The sequence below is a fragment of the Hippocampus bargibanti genome, linkage group LG01 (assembly GCF_051943395.1).
Source record: "Hippocampus bargibanti isolate YZ-2025 linkage group LG01, ASM5194339v1, whole genome shotgun sequence".
NCBI lineage: Eukaryota > Metazoa > Chordata > Actinopteri > Syngnathiformes > Syngnathidae > Hippocampus > Hippocampus bargibanti.
In genome coordinates, this window is record NC_142734.1 from 26,816,068 (window position 1) to 26,841,037 (window position 24,970).

The window sequence follows — 24,970 nt, forward strand, 5'->3', positions numbered from 1 at the left end:
CATTTTAGGAATGAAATCCCCTAATTTTGTTGTACTGTGAGACAAAATTGTTGTTTCCCACCCCACGCCGATAGATAGCAGTAACGAGCCCAAACGTCGTGTGCAACGCGCCACAAACATCAAAGCGAGGTAGAAGGTGCGCGGTTCGCCTTAAAGATGCCAGTCGGGGTTCTTCGTCTGGTCAAACGTTGAGCGTCGACTGTTTGTCTTGGTTTCATCACACTCATGGCGATTCCCCGGAAAAGAATTCGACACAGTCGTGCCGACCGAAGCTCACCGGCTGGCTTCCCCGCGGGCAATGGGCCGAGTGAAGCTAACGAGGCTGGCTGTGCTTTTGTGGAGGGTTCCGTACTTCGCATCACCATGAAAAACTTCCTGTAAGTTTCTCGTCAGAATGTATTTACTTTCTTATTCATTTTGGACAATCGATGTACAATGAAATTAAGCACAGCTCAAAACAACCTTCTTAAAAATCGTGTTTCTGGTACAAGCGGTAACGTACCCGAATCTGATACTTTAGTAAAAGTGCAAGTATCGTGACAGATGTCGGTTTTGGTAGATAGCTGAATTACTTTTGTAAATATTCTGAACGTATCTTACATTTGATGTACTTGAAATTCAAATTGCCCTGTTATCAGGAATTGTCATAGCTTGGGTTGGTTGGTAAATAAAATCTTGCATTGGACCAATGATAAATAACATTAGTTCACGAACACGCAATGCTATAATTTCGTTTCCTTCTTCTTTTCCTTTCGGCTTTCCCTTTCAAGGGGTCGCCACAGCGAATCAGTGTCCTCCATCTTCAAAGGTTTGATTCGCATGTTTTTTTTGGGCAAGCTTTTACGTCAGATGCCCTTCCTGACATAACTCTCTGTATTTATCCTGGCTTTGGACCGGCACAAGAAGACACTGGCTTATGTCCCCTCGTGGCTACAGAACAAGCAACTCTATGAACTTAATAACGATGAAGATGCTCAGTAAAAGGCTATCATTTCGTTTCCAATTTGTTTTATGGATTGGATTGAATTTACCTTTATTAGTCTCGCAGTGAAGAAATTTACATTTCAAGCAGCAAAGTCATGAAAGGAAGATGAAAATAAGAAAGAAAGAAGTCGAAAAAGAAAATGCAGTAGCTGCTGGGAAGGCAGCCACTCTTGCGGCGCCATTTTTAAGTCAAAAGAACAAAAAGAAACAAAATAACAAATAATAACACAAAGACAAAGAGTCATTCATTCTGAAGCACTTTCTGTACCCTCTTTGTTACTTGAAGCATTTCTAGATGAAAGAGGAGAGTGCTTTTCACCAGTAGATCAGGGACGTCATGGTGTAATTTTAAGGACTATATATATATATATATATATATATATATATATATATATATATATATATATATATGTGTGTATATATATACAGTAAAGTCTCGTTATATCGATATCGGATATATCGATAGTCCCGGTTATATCGATACTATTTCTATGCACGCACGGAGAAAATTACATGCAAACAGGGTCGGATATATCGATAGTCCCGGTTATATCGATATTTTTTCAGACTCCCTTGAATATCGATATAACGAGACTTTACTGTATATATATATATATACGTATATATATATATATATATATATATATATATATACACAGTGAGACCTCAACTTACGAACGCCTTATAATACGAACTTTTCATCATACGAACGTCAAATTTATGAAAATTAAGCCTTATAATAAGCACTATTTTCATAATACACACCCACCACGGCCGGTCCATCAAGCGCACGACCTTCACATCTGGCGAAAGTGATCTTCGGCGGTAGCACACGACCGAACAGCGCTCCAGCCGGCGCTACTTTCCATACACCTTCTCATTGAATGCACACTTCGATCGCCTACTTGGAGCTTTTTGCTGATAATTTTACTATTATGGGACCGGAAAATAAACACCACAGGCTCGTGTTCAGCCTCAGTTCAAATGTGGTGCATTACTATGAATACATTGAAGAAACTACCAGCCGTACACGTCTACTCTGCTCTGTTTGTTTGTCATCCAAGACTTGGGGTGCGTTCAGGTTCGACAATAGCGCACGACTTCTTATGACTGTAGGCTGTTTGGAAAGCATTGTCTAACTGAATGAGTGGTGACAAACACTTGCCAACGTTTTTGTGTTGCTACACTTGAACGCACCCCCCTGTCAAGATGCGATAGAAGTAATTTTGATTGGCTAAAGGGTAGGGTCATGTGTCATTGTAAGCCAATCAGAGCTAGTGTTTTCACACACACCGGAACAGCGTGTCAATAGTCACGCTAAATTGTCACGTGCGAGTTGACAGCTTGGGCGTGGCTGCCACTCGCGACACTTCAATTTCATTTCATTTCAACGAGTCACTGTCACCTCACCAGTGACATGATTACGACGCAAGTGCATCGCTATGTCTTGTGCTCCAAAAGTTTGCTTTGCACGAGTTGATTGTTAGACGCGAGAGTGCAGTTTTATTCGCCCCGCCCGCCTTCTTTTGTCGTGTTTTATTCCGCGTACGTGGAATCATCGGACTCGCACCTTTTGTTGTTGTTTTGTTGTCGCGCCGTCCCCACAAATCCAGTTTGGCTTTAAATTCAGCGACTTTATCAGCCAACTTGAAGACAGTTGTCATTTTCCCCTGAAGTGACAGATTGAGTTCATTGAGCCCGGTACTGAATGACCCACGGACAGGTACCGGTCCGCGGCCCGGGGTTTGGGGACCCCTGCTCTAGATAAAATATGTGGGAGGGGAATGAAACATTCCAATGGCTTCCTCAAATTCATAATGGCCCCTGAGTGGAAACCGTAACTACAATGTGGATTGCAGCAAAAAATTACTTTGACAACCTTGCAATAGAATGTAAATTTCAAACAGAACAATAGAGAACCATTTTACTGAACATTTTTCCCCCAAACAATATTGTGGTGTAAAGGAAAATTCCACAGAAGATGCTCAAATTTGATGAAAAAAATCACGACTGACAATGTAAATATATTGTGAAACATTTTTGTGCATGCAATATTTAGTTTTTCTTTTTGATCCCCTGCCAACCCGCACCCCTTTCAACGCTGCAATTTTCCCCTTTGTGGCACTATTAAGAGCTTTCTTCTAATTCTTATTCTTCCTATTATAATAGCACTCTTCCAGCTCATTTAAATGTCATTTTACACTGCGCTGCATATTTATTTCTCTTTCTTTCAGGACATACGACCACGCCGTGGTTCGTCCTGGACCAAAGCTGAACATGGTTATTGGAGCAAATGGAACCGGCAAGTCCAGCATTGTGTGCGCCATCTGTCTCAGCCTCGCAGGCAAAACAGCTGTGCTAGAAAGAGACGACAAGGTAAAAAGTCACAACCCAAATTAAATGAACAAATCATAACATTATAACATTACACATAAAGAAACACTGCAAGTTCTTTTATTTTCTTATGATGTCGTGGAGGTTATAACATAATCAATGACAATTTTGTCTCCTAGATCGGGGGCTATGTGAAAAAAGGATGTGACAGAGGATTTGTTGAAATAGAACTGTAAGTTGTTTGTAATGTGGCTTCGGAGAAAGATATTTGACAATGACTCATTGGGTTTACACATTAATCATGTAATATTGTTTTGTTAGTTATTTAAAGGACAACCGACGCCTCCGGACAAGTTGTGTCCATAATTTGTAAAATCTATTCAAATAACTTATACTGAGCGTATTTACAAAGATTCCACAGCATATAGCTATATTTTACGTTTTAAGACTCTCGCTGAATGTTCAGGAAGTCTTGTTTTCGAGTTGACGATCTCCACGTGACGTCATGTTTGGAACGCCCGTGACCGAGAAAGCGACACACAATGCATTTTGCAGTACTTTGTTTGGTCTGAAAACTTCGTGTTGATCCGTGTTGATAGCGAAATTAGAAGGAAAACACATAAATAACGCGATGGTGAATCATTGTGTGTTGCACCAAAAGAACTATGTGATATTTGCTGACACAAATTCCCAGCAGACAAATCAGCCAATTTCCAACAGAGGTTGGCCGCCATTTTGCACATTTTCTGGGTGCTACATTGCTGTCATTGACAGCTCAAATTGATATGGAAGGACTCCTTTAATCGATTGCAAACATTTATGATTCCTCTTCAGAACTATTTGAATCATATTCATAACTGAATGAGTAACAGGAAAGCATCTTCTCAGAATCTTTAGCCATTGTTTTGATTTTTGAGCACGGCAAGTCTTGGCGTGACATCACGAACTGGGGGCGGGACTTTCTGAAAATACCCAATTCGCAGCTCAATTTGTTGCAGTTTTAGCACACTTTAAATCGTTTTTATTGGTGTTTTGCATTTGACTAAAAATATCATTCTGTGTGTTTTGGGTATTTGAGATGTTATAAAACGTTTTACTGATGTCAGTTAGGAAACAAAAAATGGTGTTGGTTGTCCTTTAAACTTTAATGTAACCTATAGATCAGGGGTCGGAAACCTTTTTGACTAAGAGAGTCATAAAAGCAAAATATTTATATATATATTATATATATACAGTAAAGTCTCGTTATATCGATATTGGATATATCGATAGTCCCGGTTATATCGATACTATTTCTATGCACGCACGGAGAAAATTACATGCAAACAGGGTCGGATATATCGCTAGTCCCGGTTATATCGATATTTTTTCGGACTCCCTTGAATATCGATATAACGAGACTTTACTGTATATTCAATGAGAGGCATGCATACACACACACACACACACGCACACACACACACATATATATATATATATATATATATATATATATATATATATATATATATATATATATATATATATATATATATATATATATATATATATATATACACACACACACACACACGCACACAGTGATAGATTGTAATGATTAGAATGTTCCATCCTCTCCACATATTGCATGTAGAACACACAGCAAATTACAAAAAAAATAGTGAATAGAAATTTTGGTCAAGGAATTTCACAAATTTGATTTTCTTTTGCGGGCTGAATAAAATAATTTGGCCTTCGGACCTCGACTGTGATGTTTGATTCGGCAAAGAAAGGAAAAACCCGAACTGTGACGATTAATATTATTAATCTACAATCTGATTAAAATCTTTTTGTTCATGGCCTTCAGTGTTCAAACTATTTCCCAACCTTAAAATTCTGCAAGTATTTTATTAACTTCATTTAATAAAATCTCCTGACGAGAGACTTTCAAACGCCAAACGGATTTTTTTTTTTCAGTTTTAAGAGTGGCGGCAACATCATAATTAATCGTGAGATCAACGTGGAGAACAACCATTCAGTCTGGAAGCTGAATGGAAGAATTTGTAACCAGAAAGCAGTTGAGGAGGAAGTCAAGGCTCTGAAAATTCAAGTCAACAACCTTTGCCAGTTCCTGCCTCAGGTCTGTTCCGGTCTGGGCTCTCTCTGGGCTCGGCTAGTCATCACGCCACAGACATTTATTTGTGTCAGTCTTTTTTTACTAACGCTTATGGTTTCTCCGAGGCAGGAAAAAGTGGGGCAGTTTGCCAAAATGTCCAAAATCGAATTGCTGGAGGCAACTGAGAAATCTATAGGTCCCCCGCAGCTGTACGAGTTCCACTGCGAGCTCAAAAGCTTTCGCACCAAAGATAGAGAAATGGAGGTAAATCCATACAACAAAGCCATGTTTTTTTATTTAGCCTGACAGTCCCGTGAACCCATTAAAAATGAGAACAAGTGAACTCGTTTTTTTTACGATTCTGACACAGGAAATGAAGGGTCATATTTTGCAATTGTTGCTTATTTTCCAGCATGCCATAAAGGAGAGAATCAGCTACCTGGAGAAAACAAAGCAGCGATACGAGAGAAACAAACTTGACGAGAATCGCTATTATGAGAAGCAGAGGCACCTGGATGTGATTGAGTTGCTGGAGAAAAAGACACCGTGGGTGGTGAGGAGGCTTGTGGACAGTTTCTTCAACTCAAGTGTATTTCAAGAGCGCAATTAAATATGATGCATATGTGAAACTGTCGCGGCTCAGATTTGAAGTGGCTTTACGTGGGACAGTAGATGTGAGACAGTCTCTTTTCGTCTATGGATGCTACAGCTTTGTTTTTTTTTTCTTCAAAACTTAGCATGCAGCAGACATGACAGCAGACACATTTCACCATGACATCCGTGATCCACTGGTAAAAGTGCGATTTGATCCTCTCTTATTTCATCTAGAACTGCTTCATACAACAAAGAGGGTGCAGAAAGTATTTAGGATTGAATGACTGTGTCTTTGTGTTTTTATATTATTAATTTTTTTTTTTTTTTTTTGTTCTATAGACTTCAAGATGGTGCCGTGAGAGTGGCTGATTTTCCAGCACTCCTGTATTTTATTTTTTAACTTTTTTCCTTCCCTCTTCCTTTCATCGAGACTATTGAAGGCTAATTTAATCTTATTTAATAGATCACCTGCAAAAATAAATCCTACAATAACAAGCAATAATACAGCAAATCAGTTAAAGAGAGCAGAAAGTACATAAAGTGTCAAATTAAAAGTCACGCTCAGTCAAAAGTCAGTTCTCACTACTTCTAGTCTTGTTTGGTTAGCAGACCAGATGCATCGAGTGGGTACGGAAGAGCTTCGAGAGGTCATGTGTGAGACTTCTTTTCCTTTCGGCTTTTTCCTTCAGTGGTCGCCACAGTGAATCAGTGTCCTCCATCTTCAGAGGTTTGATTTGCATGTTTGTTTTGGTCAAAGTTTAACATCGAATGCCCTTCCTGACACAACCCTCTGTATTTTTCCGTGCTGGGGACCGGCACAATAAGCACTGGCTTGTGGCTACAGAACAAGCAACTCTATGAACTTAATAAAGATGAAGATGCTCAATTAAAAGGCAATGACAGCAAGGATAATTGTCATTGGCAACATTCAAATAAAGTAAAATTACTCACCATTTCATGACAATGCTCTAATCTTATTGCGAAATGGGCATCTCTTTCCCTACATTACATCGCAAACAGAACTTCAGTGGGTCAGTCTGAGACTGTTGGCTTAAAATAAGGGAAGGCAGTGGGACCAAACACCATCGCTTCCTTTTTTCTTTTCATTGAAATTTCAGTCCACATCTGAATTTCTTATAGACAGGATCAAAACGGCCTCAACAAGAAAATATATTTTTTGTTCAGCAGGTCATCATTTTGAAAGCCATCTGCATAGAAGTGGCAGGAAATACCGTATTTATAATCCTACTGGACCCTCCGCAACCTGCCCACCACCTTTTTCTAGCTACTCCCCTCAGGCAGGCACTACCGATCCATGCGCACCAAATTCAGCAGACATTTAAATAGCTTCTTCCCCCCAAGCCATTAACTCTCGAAGCAGTAACCCAATAGAACTGTATAGTGCCTCTATTTTTCTCAATTTTTTGACGATACTAGTGCAGCGTGTTCTATCAGAGACAAATTCCTTGTGTGTTCTACATTGGCTTAATTGGTTCCCAGACAGAGTGTGTAAGGCGAAAAGTGTGTATCCCAAAAATTAATTTCCTATAGGAAACCATTAAAATGAGAATAATCCGTTCCCAGGCTCCCATAAAACGTAATTTTTTAAGCCTTAAAATTACACACTAAATATTTTTTTTACGTATAAGTAATGGGCCATGGTATTATAATTAAAGAAATAAACTGTACTGTATAATAAAGTGGTTTTATTTACATTTGTGATGGTCGTTGATGGCTTGATGGAATGGAGTGGCCGGTTTCATCAGCATTAAACACTTGATGAGGAACATAGCCTTCTTCTTTCACCATCTTGAGGAATGATCCCTTGGAGGTGCTTTCTCTGCGATAATTTGACCTTTTTCCTCATCAATTGTGTTCTGTTTAGCTGGGTTGATAGCTTTTTGCATTAAAGGACAACCGACATCAATTTTTTGTTTCCTAACTGACATGGAAACGTTTTATAGCATCTAAAATACCCAAAACACGCAGTATGATATTTTTAGTCAAATGCAAAACACCAATAAAAATGACTTAAAGTGTCCCAAAACTGCCACAAAATGAGCTCGGAACTGGGCAGATTCAGAAAGTCCCGCCCCCTTGTTCGTGACGTCACGCCAGGATACTCCTTCACAAACTGCCTTGCTCCAGAATCAAAACAATGGCTTCAGAGAGTTCAGAGTCCAAAATCTGCAAATAAATGAACCCGGAAGTGGCCAGTCTACACTCTGCTTTTGAACTATCAAAGTTGAAACCAGTCCAATTTTCAGTTTTCTATCCATTTTCTCACCATTTCACTTTTTTTTTTTTTTTTCACTTTTGTGTTTTTGTTTCAAGCTCTGTTGTCTCCCTTTCGTGTGTGTGTGTTTTCTCACTCTCTCTGTCGTCTGCCTGTCTCTTTAATGTTTAACCCCCCCCCCTCACTGCTGCGTTCTTTACCAATCACGTGGCTTTAACCGAAGATGCCATTTTGTTTTTTGGGAGAACGGCCTCACTCACTCTCTGTCTGCAACCCCCACACCCTCACTGCTGCGTTCTTGATCAATCACGTGGCTTTAACCAAAGACTGGGGGCGGGGAATAGAGGACAAAACAGTCGGCCACCATTTTCTTGTTAGGAGAACGTGCTCGTTCGCGAACGACACATCACTCATTGTGGCAGTTCCGTGTGTATCCCAAAAAATAGTTTGTATGCCAAGGTAACATTTTCATAAATGTAACGTTCGTAAACCGAAAAGTTCGTAAGACAAAAGGTTTGTAAACCGAGGTATTACTGTACTTGGCAATAAAGATGATTCTGATTCTGATTTGAGAACACCAGTGGTCACATAATTAAACTCTGTGGGACACCACATCACAGTGGGGCAGTTTGTGAATGTTGGGCTACTACCTCTTCTCATATATTTTAAAGCTGGAAAAGCGTTGATCCCAATGGACAGATTACAGCTTTGAAAATTCCAGGAATTGTTTTTAAACATGGTGAACGTAGAACACAAGCCCTAACCCGTGTGAATGTTCCTTCAAAATTTTGTGCCACTTGTTCCTTCTGCCTATAGGAGTACGAAACCACCCGCAAGGAGCTGGAGGTTGTGCGGAAGGACCGAGACGAAGCAAAAAGGCAGCTGTCCGCGCTCAAGCAGTCCCATGTGTCCGCGTTGAACAAGCTTCAGGCCGTCGGAGAAAAGCTGAAGCCCGGTGAGGCACAACATAAGGCAAAGGTGACTGATTTTTGCATAATTATCCACATCAAGCGGGATCTACAGCCATGCATTTTTTCCCCAGAAGTTATGGTCTTGTCAGCATGTTAACACACCACCCAAGCCTCGGCTGCATGACATAGTTTGTAAACAAGGAAGAGCCAACACCCATTAGCTTGGTTTTTATTTTTATTTATTTTTATTAAATAACGAAGATCAAATACAAAAAGTTGGAATCAAAAGCAAAATCTGTTTTGGGTGATGCCTTATTCCTTTTTTTATTTTTGGTAGGGGAAGAAAGTGATTGAAATTGTGTGTCTGTTTAAAAAAATGGTACATCCTTACCACCGTCAGTCTCTCGGGTAGAAAAAGTGCCCGAAGAAGTAAAAAGTAAAAAAAAAAAAAATATGCATGAAGTCATCCTCAATTGCTCGCTGAAATGTGCAGCTCCGCCCGTCAGGTTCGCTGTCACTTTTCAATGACTCAGACTTGACCTTTTGAAATGTTTCATTTCATTTCAAGTTTGTTCGAATTTCCATTATATTGAAGCTCATGTCGTGAAGGAGCTCACTACAGTTGATGGCAAATGCGCAAGCTAATCATTGATTTTTCGTGAATAAAACGAACTTTGTTTTCAGAGTGCTGCCATCAAAGAAGCATCCTTGAAATCCAAACAAAAGCAAGATCAACTGGATAAAATTCACAAAGAGGTGAGTGACAAATTGCAGACCCCTGCCAAGGGTGCTGCCTTTCATAGCGACAACACGTCATAAAATAAGATGAGAGCAGACGAGATCAGAGCGGAGGAGATACCCTTTATTTGTCTCACAATGGAGGAATTCCAAATTCACAGTAGCAAAGTTATGAAAGGAAGAGCAAAGGAAAAAGAAGACATAGAAGAACAAAATATTGGAGCTGCTGTAAAGGCAGCCACTCTCGTGGAGCCATCTTGAAGTAAAAAATATAACAATACGCCATTCCATACATAAAACAACATGTAAAAAAAGCTGTCAAAATTGCTTGGTGAAAAAAATTGTCACAGCAGCAATGGTTCAAAATGTCTGCTCCCGTCCGCAGATCCAAGATATCAAACAGTCATTTAAAATGAAGCAGATGGAAGAAGAAGATCGGCAGAAGCGCGTCAAAAACGTCCAATTGATGATCGAGGACTTAAAAGTGGCGCTGGGCGAAGTCGACAACCAACCCGACGTGGCGCCCAGGATCGGCGAAGTCAACGACGAGTTGAGGCGTATCCAGCTGGAGAGGAGCAAAATAGAAGAGGAGAAAAGCAGCCTGCGCCCAGAAAAGGACAACCGGACTGCAGAGTTGAGAAGCAAGTATCCGTCTGGGAGGTTGACATGAGCTTGAGAGCGCCCGATTTGATTTTGTGACTGTCGGCAGTGTTGGGGAAAAAGCTCAGCGACATGAACAACATGCAGATGGTCAAAGAAGAGAAGTTGCGCGCGCGCCACAGAGACACGCACGCGGCAGTGCAATGGCTCCGGCAGAACCGACACCGCTTCACTGGAAACGTCTGCGAGCCCCTGATGCTCGTGGTCAGTCCAAATGCTGAAATATTGTCCCTTTATAACGGTGTGCACGTTATACAGGGACTATAAGGCGCACCCCCAACGAATGGTGTCTTTTCTAACTTTTCATTCAATGAATGACATGTTTCGAAAAGGTTTCCATGAATTTGGCACACCGGATTATAAAGCACGACAGTAGAGGCTGGGGTTACGCAATGCACCCGTTCAACCAAGGGTGTCAGTCATTTTTTGCCGGGGGCCAGATCGTAGTTCCGGTTTCCTCTCGGGAAAGCCATTAGAATGTTTCATCCCCTATGGACCACACAACAACTGACGAATCCCTAGTTTTCAAATTTAAAGTCAGGAATAATGATTGTTATTGTGGTTGACATACGATGTGGTTTACATTTGACAATTTTTTGGGGGGGCTTAATAAAATGTAAAAAGTGGTGAGGCACATATGGCCCCTGCGCCTTGACTTTGACACCTATTCATTAGAAGGTGCAAAAAAATAGTCAGATTTCACCATCATTTTCCTTTTTTAATGTCAAACAAGAAAATAGAAATTGCAGAACAATTCAGTGTGTGGTATTTTCTCCATTTTTTATGAGTGCAACAATATCCCACGGCTTTATAAGATTTGATTACAATACAATCATAAATATCATTTTTAGTGATGAGCAGTATCGGTTTTGCTTTTTTGAATGTCTCTGTGCCAATGACCATTTTGTGTTTGGGAGCCTTTTACTGAGCGAGTTGCTTGTTCTGTAGCCACAAAGGGACATAAGTCTTCTTGTGCCGGTCCCAAGCCCGAGTAAATACAGAGGGTTGTGTCAGGAAGGGCATCCGACGTAAAAGCTTGGCCAAAACAAACATGCGGATCAAACCTCTAAAGATGGAGGACACTGATTTGCTGTGGGGACCCCTTGTAGGGAAAAGCCGGAAGGAAAAGAAGATTTTCAGAGATGACCAGTCTTCCTTCTTTAAAACATTTATGTTCCTTAGAGGTTTTCATGGAATATTTTGGCCTTAAAATTTTCAGATTTTTTTGGGGGGGGAGACAAAATAAAAAAATAAGCAAACAATGACAAATTTTCCACTTCTAATTGTGGCAAAGTCCCTAAAAAATCTCTCGCAAAGTAATTTTAAGAGATTTCCAAAATGATGCGCTGTTTTTATATATATATATATATATATATATATATATATATATATATATATATATATATATATATATATATATATATATATATATATATATATATATATATATATATATATATATATATATATAACACTGTTTCTAATATCCCACCATGCACTTTTTCTAAAGTGTCAAGTGTCCTTCCTCAGATCAACATGAAAGATCATCGCTTCGCCAAGTACCTGGAGAACCACATCTCCTTCAATGACCTGCGGGCCTTTGTCTTCCAGAAAAAAGATGACATGGCAAACTTCCTGACCGAGGTGAGGAAGTTTTATAATTATTGTTGTTCCACTACTTTCAAAGCAAACCCCGAATCGAATTTGACCTGCAGATAACAAATCTCGTGAATGTTTCTGACCTCAGGTGCGGGACAACATGAACTTGAGAGTCAACGCCATCATTGCTCCGACGCAGACGTGCTCAAGAGCGACTCCATCGAGGCACATTGAGTCCCTGAGGTGAGCGTAAAAACTCAAATAAATATTATACATGATACAATCATGATGCAAATTTCCCCATTGTGGCAATATTAAAGGCTTTCTTATCTTATAAATGATGCAATAACCATTCTCAAGTCCCGAGACGTGTCAGTACCTAGTCAGGAAGAAAGTGTTGGATTGGATTGGATTTGCCTTTGTTGTTACAAAACCCAACGAATCATACAACCTACACCAAATTTAAATGATTACTAATAGAGAATTAGGACAAATAATAATCAACCTGACCATTTTTAGCAAATAACGATTAATTTTTTACACATTCACTGCCAGACGTGCAAAAATATGTCCACTACAGTGCCAGAGTTTTTGTCATTTTCACTCAAAAATCTAGGACTCACAGAATATTTTATTATATTTTTAATGTTTAGCTTTTCTACTTTCATTTCTTTCATAACTTTGCTGCTGTGAAATGTAAATTTCTCCACTGCGAGACTAATAAAGGGAAATCCAATCCAATATTGAGTTTTACGACTACATAAACATTCAATGCATCGTAAGAAACCTTAGGCTCTCTTCTTTCATCTTAAAAAGAGTTAATTCCTAAATTATATTGGTCTGGAGTTAAATTATTATTATTATTATTATTATTATTATTATTATTATTATTATTATTATTATTATTATTTCTTAGTTCTCTAAGTTAGTTCGCTGACAAAGCCTCTTGGATAGGAGGCGAAACGTCCGAAACCTTCAAATTTGTACAGATGACGGCTGAAGAAACCTTCTCATCGATATTATTATTATTATTATTATTATTGTTGTTGTTGTTATTCTTATTGTTATTATTATTGTTATGGTTATGGTTATTATGGTTATTGTTATTATTATATTTGTTGTTATTTGTATTAGTATTACGATTAATAGTATTATTATTATTATTATTATTATTATTATTATTATTATTATAAGTAGTAGTAGTAGTGTTATTATTATTAATAATGTTATTTGTATTATTTGTATTATCATTGTCATCAAATGGTGAGTATAGTTTTGCTTTTTTTTAACGTTGCTGTGCCGATGACCATTTTGTGTTTGGAAACCTTTTACTGAGCAGCTTCACCTTTATTCAGTTCATAGAGTTGCTTGTTCTGTAGCCAAACAGGGGACACAAGCCATTGTCTTATTGTGCCGGTCTCAAGCCCGGATAAATACAGAGGATTGTGTCAGGAAGAGCATCTGATGTAAAAGCTCGGCCAAAACAAACATGCGAATCAAATCTCTGAAGATGGAGCACGCTGATTCACTGTGGCGACCCCTTGAAGGGAAAAGCCAAAAGGAGAAGAAGATTTGTATTATTATTAGTGTTATAAGTATTTTTACTGTTTTTTTAACAAGCTTAAAAACATTTAAACATACTATACTTCTCTGACTTACGTCACCCTGTAGGACTGGAGTGCTGGAGGACCATTTGGGTGATTTTATTTGATCCCCCTCCTCACAATTTGTCTTTGCAGGCGTTTTGGGTTCTTCACCTATTTGCGTGAGACTTTTGATGCCCCCGAGGAGGTGATGAGTTACTTGTGCCATCAGTATAAAGTGCACGAGATCCCCATCGGCAATGAGCAGACAGAAGCCATGATAAAGACGGTATGAAGTTCCACACAGAAACCTGAAACCTCGCCATCAGATAAGGTTGCGTGAATGAAAAGCGATTTTACGCATTCTTGGATTGGATGAGCTTAGCCTTTATTAGTCTTGCAGTTGAGAAATTTACATTTCACAGCAGCAAAGTAATGAAAGGAAGAGGAAAGAAAGAAGTAGAAAAACAAAATACAGCTGCTGGAAAGTCAGCCACGCGGCACCATCTTGAAGTCAAAAGAACAAAAACTAAATACCAAATACTATGACAGTCATTCAATCTTAAGCACTTCCTGCACCCTCTTTGTTGCATGAAGCAGTTATAGATAAAAGAGGAGAGGATCAAAGTGTCCTTTTCACCAGTGGATCAGGGACGTCTTGGTAGAATTTGCACGTCTACTGCAAGCTAAATGTTGAAAGCAAAGGCGAAGCTGTAGCATCAATTAACGAAAAGAGATTGTCTCACATCTCTTGTCCCACGTAAATCCGCTTCAATTCCAAGCCATGACAGTTCCACATATGCATCGGTGCTCTGCGCTGACGCTCCTTTCTTATCATCACGGGCTCCTCAAGCCATGCATCCATCCAGCCGCAGACTGTCCAACAGCACAGACCTTTCCGCTGAACAAAGCGGGGCTGTGAAAATGCTTCCCATTACAGGCGCAGAAAAGCACAATCGCTTCAGAGCTGTCCAGCAATGACATTCCTCCCAATCAAAAACAGTGTTGGCATATTCATGCTGCCAAAAAGGCGTAAACGCTCAGCACAGTCTCCTCCTCGATGGATGTCGTAGCCAAAAATACTGAAAAACAACATCCGCTCCACACGACCCACAACAATACAAAGTCTTCTTTGGCAGGTGATCGAGGAACCCTACATCAAGGTGCTGTTCACCAGTGACCAGAAGTATATGGTGAAGAAATCCGTCTACTCCAACATTACCTCGACCAAAAACACGACTGTGTATCCACCCAAGTTCCTCGGCATAACGGTGGACACTGAGCAAAAGCGGCAGATGGAGCAGCAGATGAAGGTGAGCGCCGCTTGGTGTTGTGAACTACCAAAAGAAAGTTTATTTTATCAGGGGTGAAAAAGTACATTTCCATCTTTTACCATTCTTTAGGAAACAAGCTGAACGTTTTTGGAATTTGGGTGGGGGAGTTTTATGGAACTTTTCCATTCATATTTTTCCCATTTCTGACACCCCAAATATCTGAACAATGCTTTCCTACTAAATGACATCACAATAAACCTTATTTGCTATTATTATTATTATTATTATTATTATTATTATTATTATTATTATTATTATTATGGTTATTGTTATTGTTATTGTTATTATTATTATTATATTTGTTGTTGTTATTTTTATTAGTATTACGATTAATAGTAGTAGTAGTGTTATTATTAATAGTGTTATTTGTATTATTTGCACAGTCATCAAACGGTGAGTATAGTTTTGCTTTTTTGAATGTTGCTGTGCCGATGACCATATTGTGTTTGGGAGCCTTTTACTGTGCATCTTCATCTTTATTCAGTTCATAGAGTTGCTTGTTCTGTAGCCAAAAGGGGACACAAGCCATTGTCTTATTGTGCCGGTCTCAAGCCTGGATAAATACAGGGGATTGTGTCAGGAAGAGCATCTGACGTAAAAGCTTGGCCAAAACAAACATGCGAATCAAATCTCTGAAGATGGAGCACACTGATTCGCTGTGGATGGAGCACACTGATTCCCTTGAAGGGAAAAGCCAAAGGAGAAGATTTATATTATTAGTTAGAAGTATTTTTACTCTATTTTTTTGAACAAGCTTAAAAACATTTAAACATACAGTACTTGTTCAAAAAGTATATTCCACATTGGCTAAAAAATGGTTTGATCCTCCTGGTCTCTCTCTAAAAAATGAATCGTATGTATACTGTCATGCATTTGATCTCTGCCTTTCACTCAGATTTGCCAATCAAGGTTACATGACATCGACGGGCAAATGAACACCTTACAAACGGAAGCGACCGCCCTGGATCGCCGTGATAATGAACTGTTGACAGAAAAGAAGACCCTCTTGGAAATAAAGGGCAAAAAGAGACAGCTTGAGCAGAAGATCAGCACCAAAGAGGACAGGTAAGATCACAGGGACCCATGCCATTTTTTCTTATCAACCGGTACGCTCCACAGACCCGTTCTGGTGGTTTTCAATTGGAAAGACTTCCATTTGTTTCAGACTGAGGCAGCTGGAGCAAAGTGCACTTGACCTGAAGAAGATTGAGGCAGAGACAAAAGAGAAAATCCGCACTGTCAATTCCCAGAAGAAATCCGTCGTCACTGCATTAATGACACACATCAAGGTGAGGCTAAAAAGAACTGTGATGGATGTCGTTGCAGCAAATTCGAAGGTTTGTACCTTGCCATTTGCTGTTTTCCTCATTCGGTGTGGGCAAAATGATCGACCAAACAATCTCGAGATCGACAGTTTTTGCTTTATTTCATGTGCGAGAAAAGGGCAGAGTCGCTTGCTCAAAATGGCTGAGAAGAACTTCTTCAAGTAACTTTCCGAGCACTGCCCGAGCACTATGTAATATGACTCGCCCCCAAAAAAACTAAATCAATCAAGAAACCAATCAATAATTGAATAAATAAATACAGTATATGCACAGTAAATGAATAGTAAATAATAATAATAATAAATACATAGAGAAATGAATAATAAATAATAAATCTTCAGCTTTTCCTTTCGACTTTTCCCTTCAGCGGTTGCCACAGCGAATCAGTGTCCACCATCTATGCATTTTATGCATCCTCTTCTCTCACACCAGCTACCTTCATGTCCTCTTCGACAACATCCATAAACCTCCCTGTCATGATAGATGTCTTGCACCGCGCTGACATACTTTTCTGTCACTTCAGACTTCCTCATGCAATGCCACAGCTCTTCTCTGGGCACCCTTTCATATGCTTTCTCCATATCTACAAAGACACAATGCAATTCCTTCTGACCTTCTCTCTACTTCTCTATCAGCATTCTTAAAGCAAAAACTGCATCTGTCGTACTCTTTTTTTTTTTTTTTGGCATGAAACCATACTCCTGCTCACAAGTGTTCACTTCTGCTCTTAGTCTAGCTTCAACTACTCTTACCCATAGTTTCATTGTATAGCTCATTGTATAGCTCATCAACTGTATTACTCTGTAGTTACTACAACTCTGCACAGCTGCTTTGTTCCATTCTTCAGGCATCTGCTCACCAGCTAAGATTTTGTTTAACAACCCAATCAGGAACACCACTCCCAACTCTCCTCCATCAGGTGCCTTTCCACCCTTCATCTTCTTTTGCGCACTGCTCACTTCATCCTTGCTAATCTTTGCTACGTCTTGGTCCACAACAGTCACATCTTCTAGTCTTTCTTCTTTCTCATTTTCCACCTTCATCAATTCTTCAAAGGCGGTCGTTGTTAACCCGGGACTCGACCGATCCGGTATGACATTCATTCATAGGTTTGATTCGCATATTTGTTTTGGCAATTTTTTTTTTACGTCAGCTGCAACCCTGACACAACCCTCTGTATTTATCCGGGCTTGGGACCGGGCTTGGAGCCAGCACAATAATACACTGGCTTGTGTCCCCTTGTAGCAACAATACAATAATAAAGAATAAATCTATAAATAAATAAATGAATAATATGTAAATAATCTAAACATAAATAACATCCATCCATTATCCGTACCGCTTATTCCTCATTAGGGTCGCGGGGGGTGCTGCAGCCTATCCCAGCCGTCTTCAGACACTAGGTGGGGGACACCCTGAATTCGTTGCCAGCCAATCGCAGGGCACACAGACAAATAACAGTCACTCTCACACTCACATCTAGGGATAATTTGGAGTGGTCAATCTGCCTGCAATGCATGTTTTTGGAATGTGGTAGGAAACCGGAGGACCTGGAGAAAACCCACGTGGGCCCGGGCAGAACATGCAAACTTCACACAGGGAGGCTGGAGCGGGACACGAACGGGCGACCTCTGCAGTGTGAAGCTTGCGTCCTAACCACTCGACTACCGGGCCACATAAATAATAAATAAATGATAAATAAATAAAAAGACATACACATAAACAAATAAATGTATGAATAAATAAACACATACATAAATAAGCATATAAATAAATAAACAAACAAATAAATGCATAAATAAATCCATTCTTCATACTTAGTGAACAAGACTTGAGGCACAATTTTACCCCAAACCTGAAGGAGGCACTGTGGTCTTAAACTGCTTCAATAAGAAAAGTTCGTGCAAAACCACATTGTCTGCAAAAAGTTGAATCAGGTCAACCAGATTTTGATTGGTTGTCACTTTTACTTTGGTGCGGGGCTAATTTTTAGTCCAATTTTTGTAGATTTTTCTCACCCTTTTAAGATTCCGTTGACACGTCTGTGTGTATGCCCGCTGTTGTGAGACTCTCATTTTGACCTCAGGGGTCCCTCGTGTCTGCCCCCCCCCCCCCCCCCCCCCCCCCCCCCCCCCCCCAACCACCCACCTTTAGCTGCGAGCCAAGCTGAACATGGAGAAGGTATACCTGGCATTGGAGATGGTCGGCCAATTGGCGGAGAAGGACAAGCTGGAGAACATTTGTCGAGAAAGCGCCAACGAACTCAAAAGTGTGAATGTAAATAATGTTCACACACACCCCGGTAGCAGCCCATCATCTTTCAACTCTGCGTTACTGATATTCACGTGTGCTTGTGTAGCAACGGTGCAGCCAGCTGGAGGAGAGTGCAGTTCGGCTGAAACAACAGTGCAAAGAAATTCTAAAGAAAGCCAAGGAAATCTGCAACATGCAGTCCAATGAGGCGTTGCCCGAACGCCTCCATTGTGTTAGCAAATCCCTGTCCGCCTCTTGTGTCGTTTGATCCAATGGTTGTGCGAGTGCAACTGCCGTACGCTCCTTGTTTTGTGTCAATTTCAGGCTTTCAGTAAACTCCCCGACACGCTGGACGAGTTGGACGCCATGTTGAATGAAGAGCGATCCCGAGCTGAGTGCTTTACTGGACTCAGTAAAAATGTAAGATCGCTTTGACACTCATGGCCAGGAAACGGTGAATCCGAGCTTACTTAACAAGTAAGTTCAAGGGTGGATAAACTCTGCAGTTGAGATGAGATAATCTTTATTTGTCTCACATTGACAGCAGCAAAGTTATGAAATGAAAAGAAAAGGAAAAAAGTAGAAAAACTAAATATAGGAGCTGCTGTAAAGGCAGCCACTCAAGCGGCACCTTCTTGAAGTCAAAACAACATCAAAATAACGGATATGACAACAGAGGTGGGATGGTATCAAAGTGTGTTGGATTTTTTTTTCCAGGGGCGGTGACAAAAATGAAAACGGTTCTCATACTCACACATTTTGGAATATACAGTAAAGTCTCGTTATATCGATATTCAAGGGAGTCCGAAAAAATATCGATATAACCGGGACTATCGATATATCCGACCCTGTTTGCATGTAATTTTCTCCGTGCGTGCATAGAAATAGTATCGATATAACCGGGACTATCGATATATCCGATATCGATATAACGAGACTTTACTGTAGTTTTACGCCGGATGGATGGGCGGGCACCCAGACCAAAAAGCCTTGTCGTTGTCTGGAAATAGTTTGCGTTGGAGTTATCTCAACAGAAAGACAAAATGTGTATGTCTGGGAGGGTCTTAATTGTGAGACATTTCTTTTGAGGAACTTGGTGTAAAAGAGTTTGAAACTCTATGTAAGTATGTTTAGGGTTTACGCAAATGATTAGGAAAATAAAGCTTCATGAAGCACTTGTCATAATTTTTAACTTGTCTAGATGGCGCTCTTGGTTTGAATATAACGATTTGCGTAATGGAAATTATTTGAAATTCCTCTGCATCCTGAAACCAAGAGTGCCACATACAGTCAAAAACTATCGCAGGCCTTCATGAAGCTTATTACTGGTTCAAACAAATGATGTAAATGTGTTCTTTAAGTTGTACATTAATAACTATTTGTGGCGGAGCTCATTGTTATTGTACAAGAAAGGAAAATAGTTGAAGGCTGAAATTTGTTTGTGTGCCCCCTTGTTGGCTGTTGCATCCTAGGTTGTGGAGGAATGCAGAAAGCTGGAGCAGGAAATCAAAGATATGGAACAAGAGCTGATGGAGAAGAATGCCACCTTAACTACTTTCAGGCAGAGGATGTCACAGGTACAGCACAAGTTATTTGGCGCATAGTTGAAATGCAATCTCTAAATATGTCGTTTCTTATTAAAACTTCCTTAATGTGAGCATTTTTCATTGTAAGAGGTTGCATTTTTCAAATGATGTATGTCCGTTAGAAAGTTGCTGACCAAAGCGGGGGTTGGGGGGGATATAAACAAACGTGAATCCACTGTTTACTCATAAAGAACTTTTGCTAGCTGGGGTAAATTTTGGCGCTAAATGAAGAGACGCAACAGTGAGGAGAATCTGGTCAATTCAAAATGAAAGATGTCTCAAGATAAAATACTGCTTGACTCATTCATTAAATAAAACGGAAATGAATAATTCTTGCGTACCGGTCCGCAGCCCACGGGTTGGGGATCACTGACATACGTCGTCATGCTGATTAATTTCTGGACATTTGTCATCCGTGGTAGTGACGGAGCTGCAATCTGTTGTGTGTGCGTGTGCGTGTGCGTGTGTGTGTGTGTGCGTGCGTGTGTGTGTGTGTGTGTGTGTGTGTGTGTGTGTGTGTGTGTGTGTGCATGCGTGTGCGTGCGTGTGCGTGTGTGTGCGTGTGTGTGGGTGCGCGTGCGTGCGTGCGTGTGTGTGTGCACGCACAGGTAAAAGAAAACTGGCTCAATCCTCTGAAACAACTGGTGGAGCAAATTAACGAGAAGTTCAGTGATTTCTTTCATGCCATGAAATGTGCCGGAGAAGTGGATTTGCACTTTGACAACGAGGTAATACGTCCGTCCGCTCTTCACTCTTCCACTCCTGAACTCCATCGCTGTGCTTTTCAATGTGGCGAACGTCTCAATGGAAATGTTTTCTAGCGATTCAATGCTAACTGAAGATTCAAGTTTACAAAATTGATTAATTTGGGGTCACAAGGATTCGATTAAACAATCATGTTTTGTTTTTTTTAACCCGCCAAAACTTCCAGCCATTCACCCCACAAGGTTGTTGCCGCTGTTTACAACACAGTTGAACATGGAAATTAACGCTTTATGAAATAAATTGAAGTGACATCTGATTGTTCTGGTCGCATTTCCTTAAGCGGAGCTGCATTTAATGCGCAGGTGTCAAAGTCAGGGCCTTGGGGCCAAATGTGGGCCGCCACAGTATTTTAATCGGCCCGCGAATGCAAATCAGTTGCCATGATGCTTGCTCAAATCCAAAACAAACTTTAAAATTGTCCCATGTAAACCACAATAACAGTCATTATTTTTTACTTCAGATTTGATGCTAATATCCCAACCAAAATTTCAAATTGTCCCATGTAAACTAAAATAATCATGATTTTTTTTTTTCTTCAAATTTGAAAGCTAGTTATTCATTAATTTGTTGTGCGCTCTCTTTGTAATACATGGAGGGGATGAAACATTCTACTGGCTTCCCCAAATTCATAACTGTCCCCGAGAGGAAACCGTAACGACAATGTGGCCTGTGGCAAAAAATGAGATTGACACCCTCGCTACACATGGTCATTTTTTTTTCAGGCCCAAAACGCCTTGCAATACTGTATATCATAGGTGTCAAAGTCAAGGCCCGTAGGCCAAATCTTACCCACTGCATAATTTTATTCAGCCCGCAAAAGTAAATCAAGCATGTTAAGTGCCATGATGTATGCTAAAGTCTGAACCAAAATTTCAGGGCAAAAAATGACTGACACCCATGAGATGGTGGATACATCATAGATTGCGTCCATTAATGCTATGCGCCCAATGTATGAAAAAAAAAAAAAAAATCGGCAATTCGTTGAAGGATGAAAAGGTTTCTTCAGCCGTCATCTGTACTTCTTTGAAGGTGTCGGACGTTTCGCTTCATATCCAAGAAGCTTCGTCAGCAAACTAAAGGAACGTCCAATACCTTCAAAGAAGTACAGATGACGGCTGATGAAACCTTTTGATCGATGGACAATTCCTGTATGACTGAGAGTTTACACAGACCCATTCGTTGAAGGTGCACCTCATAATCCAGTTGCACCTTTTTCTGTTGATGCGGACTCCACATTAGTCGGCATTTCATATGCGTTCCGTATTGACACTCAGCAAAGTCAAAGTTTCTGTGTGTTTGATGGGGAACCCCGCCGATCCGTCGCAGGAAGAATATGACAAGTATGGCATCACCATTCGGGTCAAGTTCCATGAGAGCAGTCAGCTACACGAGCTGACGCAATTCCATCAGAGCGGAGGAGAGCGAAGCGTCTCCACCATGTTGTACCTCGTGGCCCTGCAGGAGCTCAACCGATGTCCATTCAGGGTGGTGGATGAGATCAACCAGGTAACCACCTCCGCGACACACACCCTTTCAGTTTTTTATTCCACTTTTGATTTCTTTCTCTTCACTCTTTTTGGGTTCCCCAAATGCTATTTCTGCAATTTCCTTATAAACACATTTTATATTCAGCACAAGTCTTAAAACGTAAAATATAGCTATATGCGGTAGAATCTTTGTAAAATACGCTCAGTAGAAGTCATTTGAAGCCATTTTACAAATTATGGACACAACTTGTCCGGAGACGTCGGTTGTCATTTAAGGCACATTTCAACATTAGCGTAACAACCAGAGTGGGTTCTGGTCAGGTAGGACATTTGTGTTTATTATCATGTTTTAATAATGCAGTCAAACCTCAGTTTTCGAACGTCTCGGTTCTCAATTTGTTCTCGAGCAAAATGAGCGCACCTGAATGCACCACTGGACTCCTCTTCCCTTTCTTATACTGTATGTCACTTCCTTGTGTCGTGTCTCGTTGTGACCAACGCATGAGTTTTGTTGAATCAAGAAGGAGCAGACGTACTGAGATCTCCACAAATGTTGTACAATAAGTTTAAAAAGTACTTTAAAAAGTTTTTTCTAGACTTGAAACACATTTAATTTTTTTACATTGATTATAATGGGAAATCCTGTTTCGATTTTCGAACAGGTCTTTGGAACGGATTATGGTCGAAAACCAATGTTTCACTGTACCACAGTTTTTATGCAGGTTGCATCATATTATTTTCTTGTATTTGCCCGTCACACCTCAAGGCTGTTCCCTGAAAATATTGTCTGACCATGAACCGGTCCGTGGGGGCAAAAAAGGTTAGGGACCTACAGCTCTCGACAATACTTTGGTCTTCTTGTCCAGGGTATGGATCCCATCAACGAGAGGAGAGCCTTTGACATTCTGGTCCGCACCGCCTGCAAGGAGAGAACGTCTCAGTACTTCTTCATCACTCCAAAAGTGAGAATTTGACCCGCCGATTGATGTTTTAAGCCACCCCACCACCGCAAAATTGAGCTTTTGTCGCATCGGTCCGCAGCTGCTGAAGAACCTCAGCTATGTTGATGAGATGACCATCCTTTGCATCCACAACGGCCCTCTGATGCTCGGGTCCAGCGAGTGGGAAGACGAGAAGTTCCTTCGACGCGCTCGGCGGAAGAATAAAGATCAGGCTTGATGGATGAATCCCCGCCCATCCTCCCCTCCCCTTTTTCACTGCTAATTTTTGAACGCCGTCTCCTTTCGCCAAGTTTGCGAGACTTTAGCTCCGTTTAAACTGGGTTACAGGAGCGGAAAGATGTTTTTGTCGCACAAATGTTCCCCACCAAAATGAATTCTGTTTTCTTCCGCTTTGATCTCTTTTTGTGAATCTTTGATCTCACGAGAGGCTCCTTTTTTTCCAGCTCCTGATTGTCACAATCCACTTTACACAGCATTTTATTTTATTTTTTGTTTGTTTCTTTACAGGCTTTTTTTAATCCAAATTCTTATTCACTCCCGCAAAAAAGGGGGTAAAATACTGAAAAAATGCAAATATGAAAATATAAACACGGGTGCACAACTTCGACAATGTAAGGCTCAACTGTGGTTTTCAATCTGTAAGATCAGCAACTGCCATTTTTGGTTGAACCAGAGGTGGACAAATATCCAAATATGTCATCGGTATTAAAATTCTGCATGAGCTTAATTTGGTGAAAACATTTGACAAAGTGAGTTCTTTTAAAGTGTCTTGTCTCACCATTTTGTGTGTGCCCTGAATTTTTATGCAAGACATGCCTTTGTACAGCCCAGTCCCCCAAAAAATGTGATTTTGTTGGGTTGAGGTCGTGCATTTAAAAATGAGCATTGGCCAAAATAGAACAAAAAAAGAAACATATGCACGTCTTATGTCGGTATTTTAAAGAGCAAATTTTCATCCACCTGATTTGAAGGGGCGTCATCCGATGTGCCCCCTCCCCAGCCTTTTCAAGGACAACTCACGTCACTTTTTTGTTTTTCAACTGACATCAGAAAAACGTTTTATAGCATCTAAAATACCCAAAACACGCAGTATGATATTTTTAGTCAAATGCAAAACACAAAACTGCGAATTGGGCATTTTCAGAAAGTCCCGCCCCCAGTTCATGACGTCACGCCAAGACGTCTTGCATATCTGGAGAATCAAAACAATGGCTTCAGATTCGGACAATATGCTTTCTTGTTACACGTCCAATTATGAATATGATTCAAATAGTTCTGAAGAGGAAAGCATACATGTTTGCAATTGATTAAATAATTTATTCCGTGCCATTTTGAGGCAACATTGGGGGGAAATGGATCACCAAAAAAGAGGCAGAAAATGGCGACCCAGCTCCTGTGAGGAATTAATCAGCCTGTTCCACAGGCTGATAAATTCCTTATGTGGAGCTTGGTTGCCCTCTTCTGGCTCATTTTGGTGCAACATGACGTTTTCAGACCAAACAAGCACAGCAAAATGCATTGACG

General features: G+C 40.3%; 1 protein-coding gene across 2 annotated transcripts; it reads left to right on the plus strand.

Moving 5' to 3' along the window:
- Positions 1-130: 130 nt before the first annotated feature.
- On the plus strand, positions 131-24,454 carry smc5 (structural maintenance of chromosomes 5). 2 transcript variants are annotated; one of them, XM_089006401.1, is made up of 24 exons: positions 131-377; positions 3,219-3,360; positions 3,498-3,550; positions 5,275-5,437; positions 5,543-5,677; positions 5,826-5,966; positions 9,060-9,221; positions 9,839-9,910; positions 10,278-10,533; positions 10,602-10,756; positions 12,083-12,196; positions 12,300-12,394; positions 13,891-14,023; positions 14,874-15,047; positions 15,964-16,133; positions 16,234-16,357; positions 18,548-18,670; positions 18,753-18,878; positions 18,971-19,066; positions 20,119-20,223; positions 20,841-20,960; positions 22,324-22,503; positions 23,351-23,446; positions 23,526-24,454. In XM_089006401.1, the coding sequence occupies exons 1-24, from the start codon at positions 226-228 to the stop codon at positions 23,661-23,663; spliced, it is 3,225 nt and encodes a 1,074-aa protein (XP_088862527.1). In that variant the 5' UTR covers positions 131-225; the 3' UTR covers positions 23,664-24,454. The 2 variants fall into 2 exon arrangements, with proteins under 2 accessions (XP_088862527.1, XP_088862530.1); XM_089006404.1 differs by lacking the exons at positions 20,841-20,960; positions 22,324-22,503; positions 23,351-23,446; positions 23,526-24,454 and having other exon boundaries at positions 18,971-19,123; positions 20,119-20,226.
- Positions 24,455-24,970: the final 516 nt, after the last annotated feature.

Bases quoted from the DNA above. Each gene is read 5' to 3' on its own strand.
- smc5 (XM_089006401.1), top strand. From the start codon at position 226: ATGGCGATTCCCCGGAAAAGAATTCGACACAGTCGTGCCGACCGAAGC. The intron at 15,048-15,963 runs GTGAGCGCCGCT...CCTTTCACTCAG, and splicing joins AGATGGAGCAGCAGATGAAG to ATTTGCCAATCAAGGTTACA. The intron at 23,447-23,525 runs GTGAGAATTTGA...ATCGGTCCGCAG, and splicing joins ACTTCTTCATCACTCCAAAA to CTGCTGAAGAACCTCAGCTA.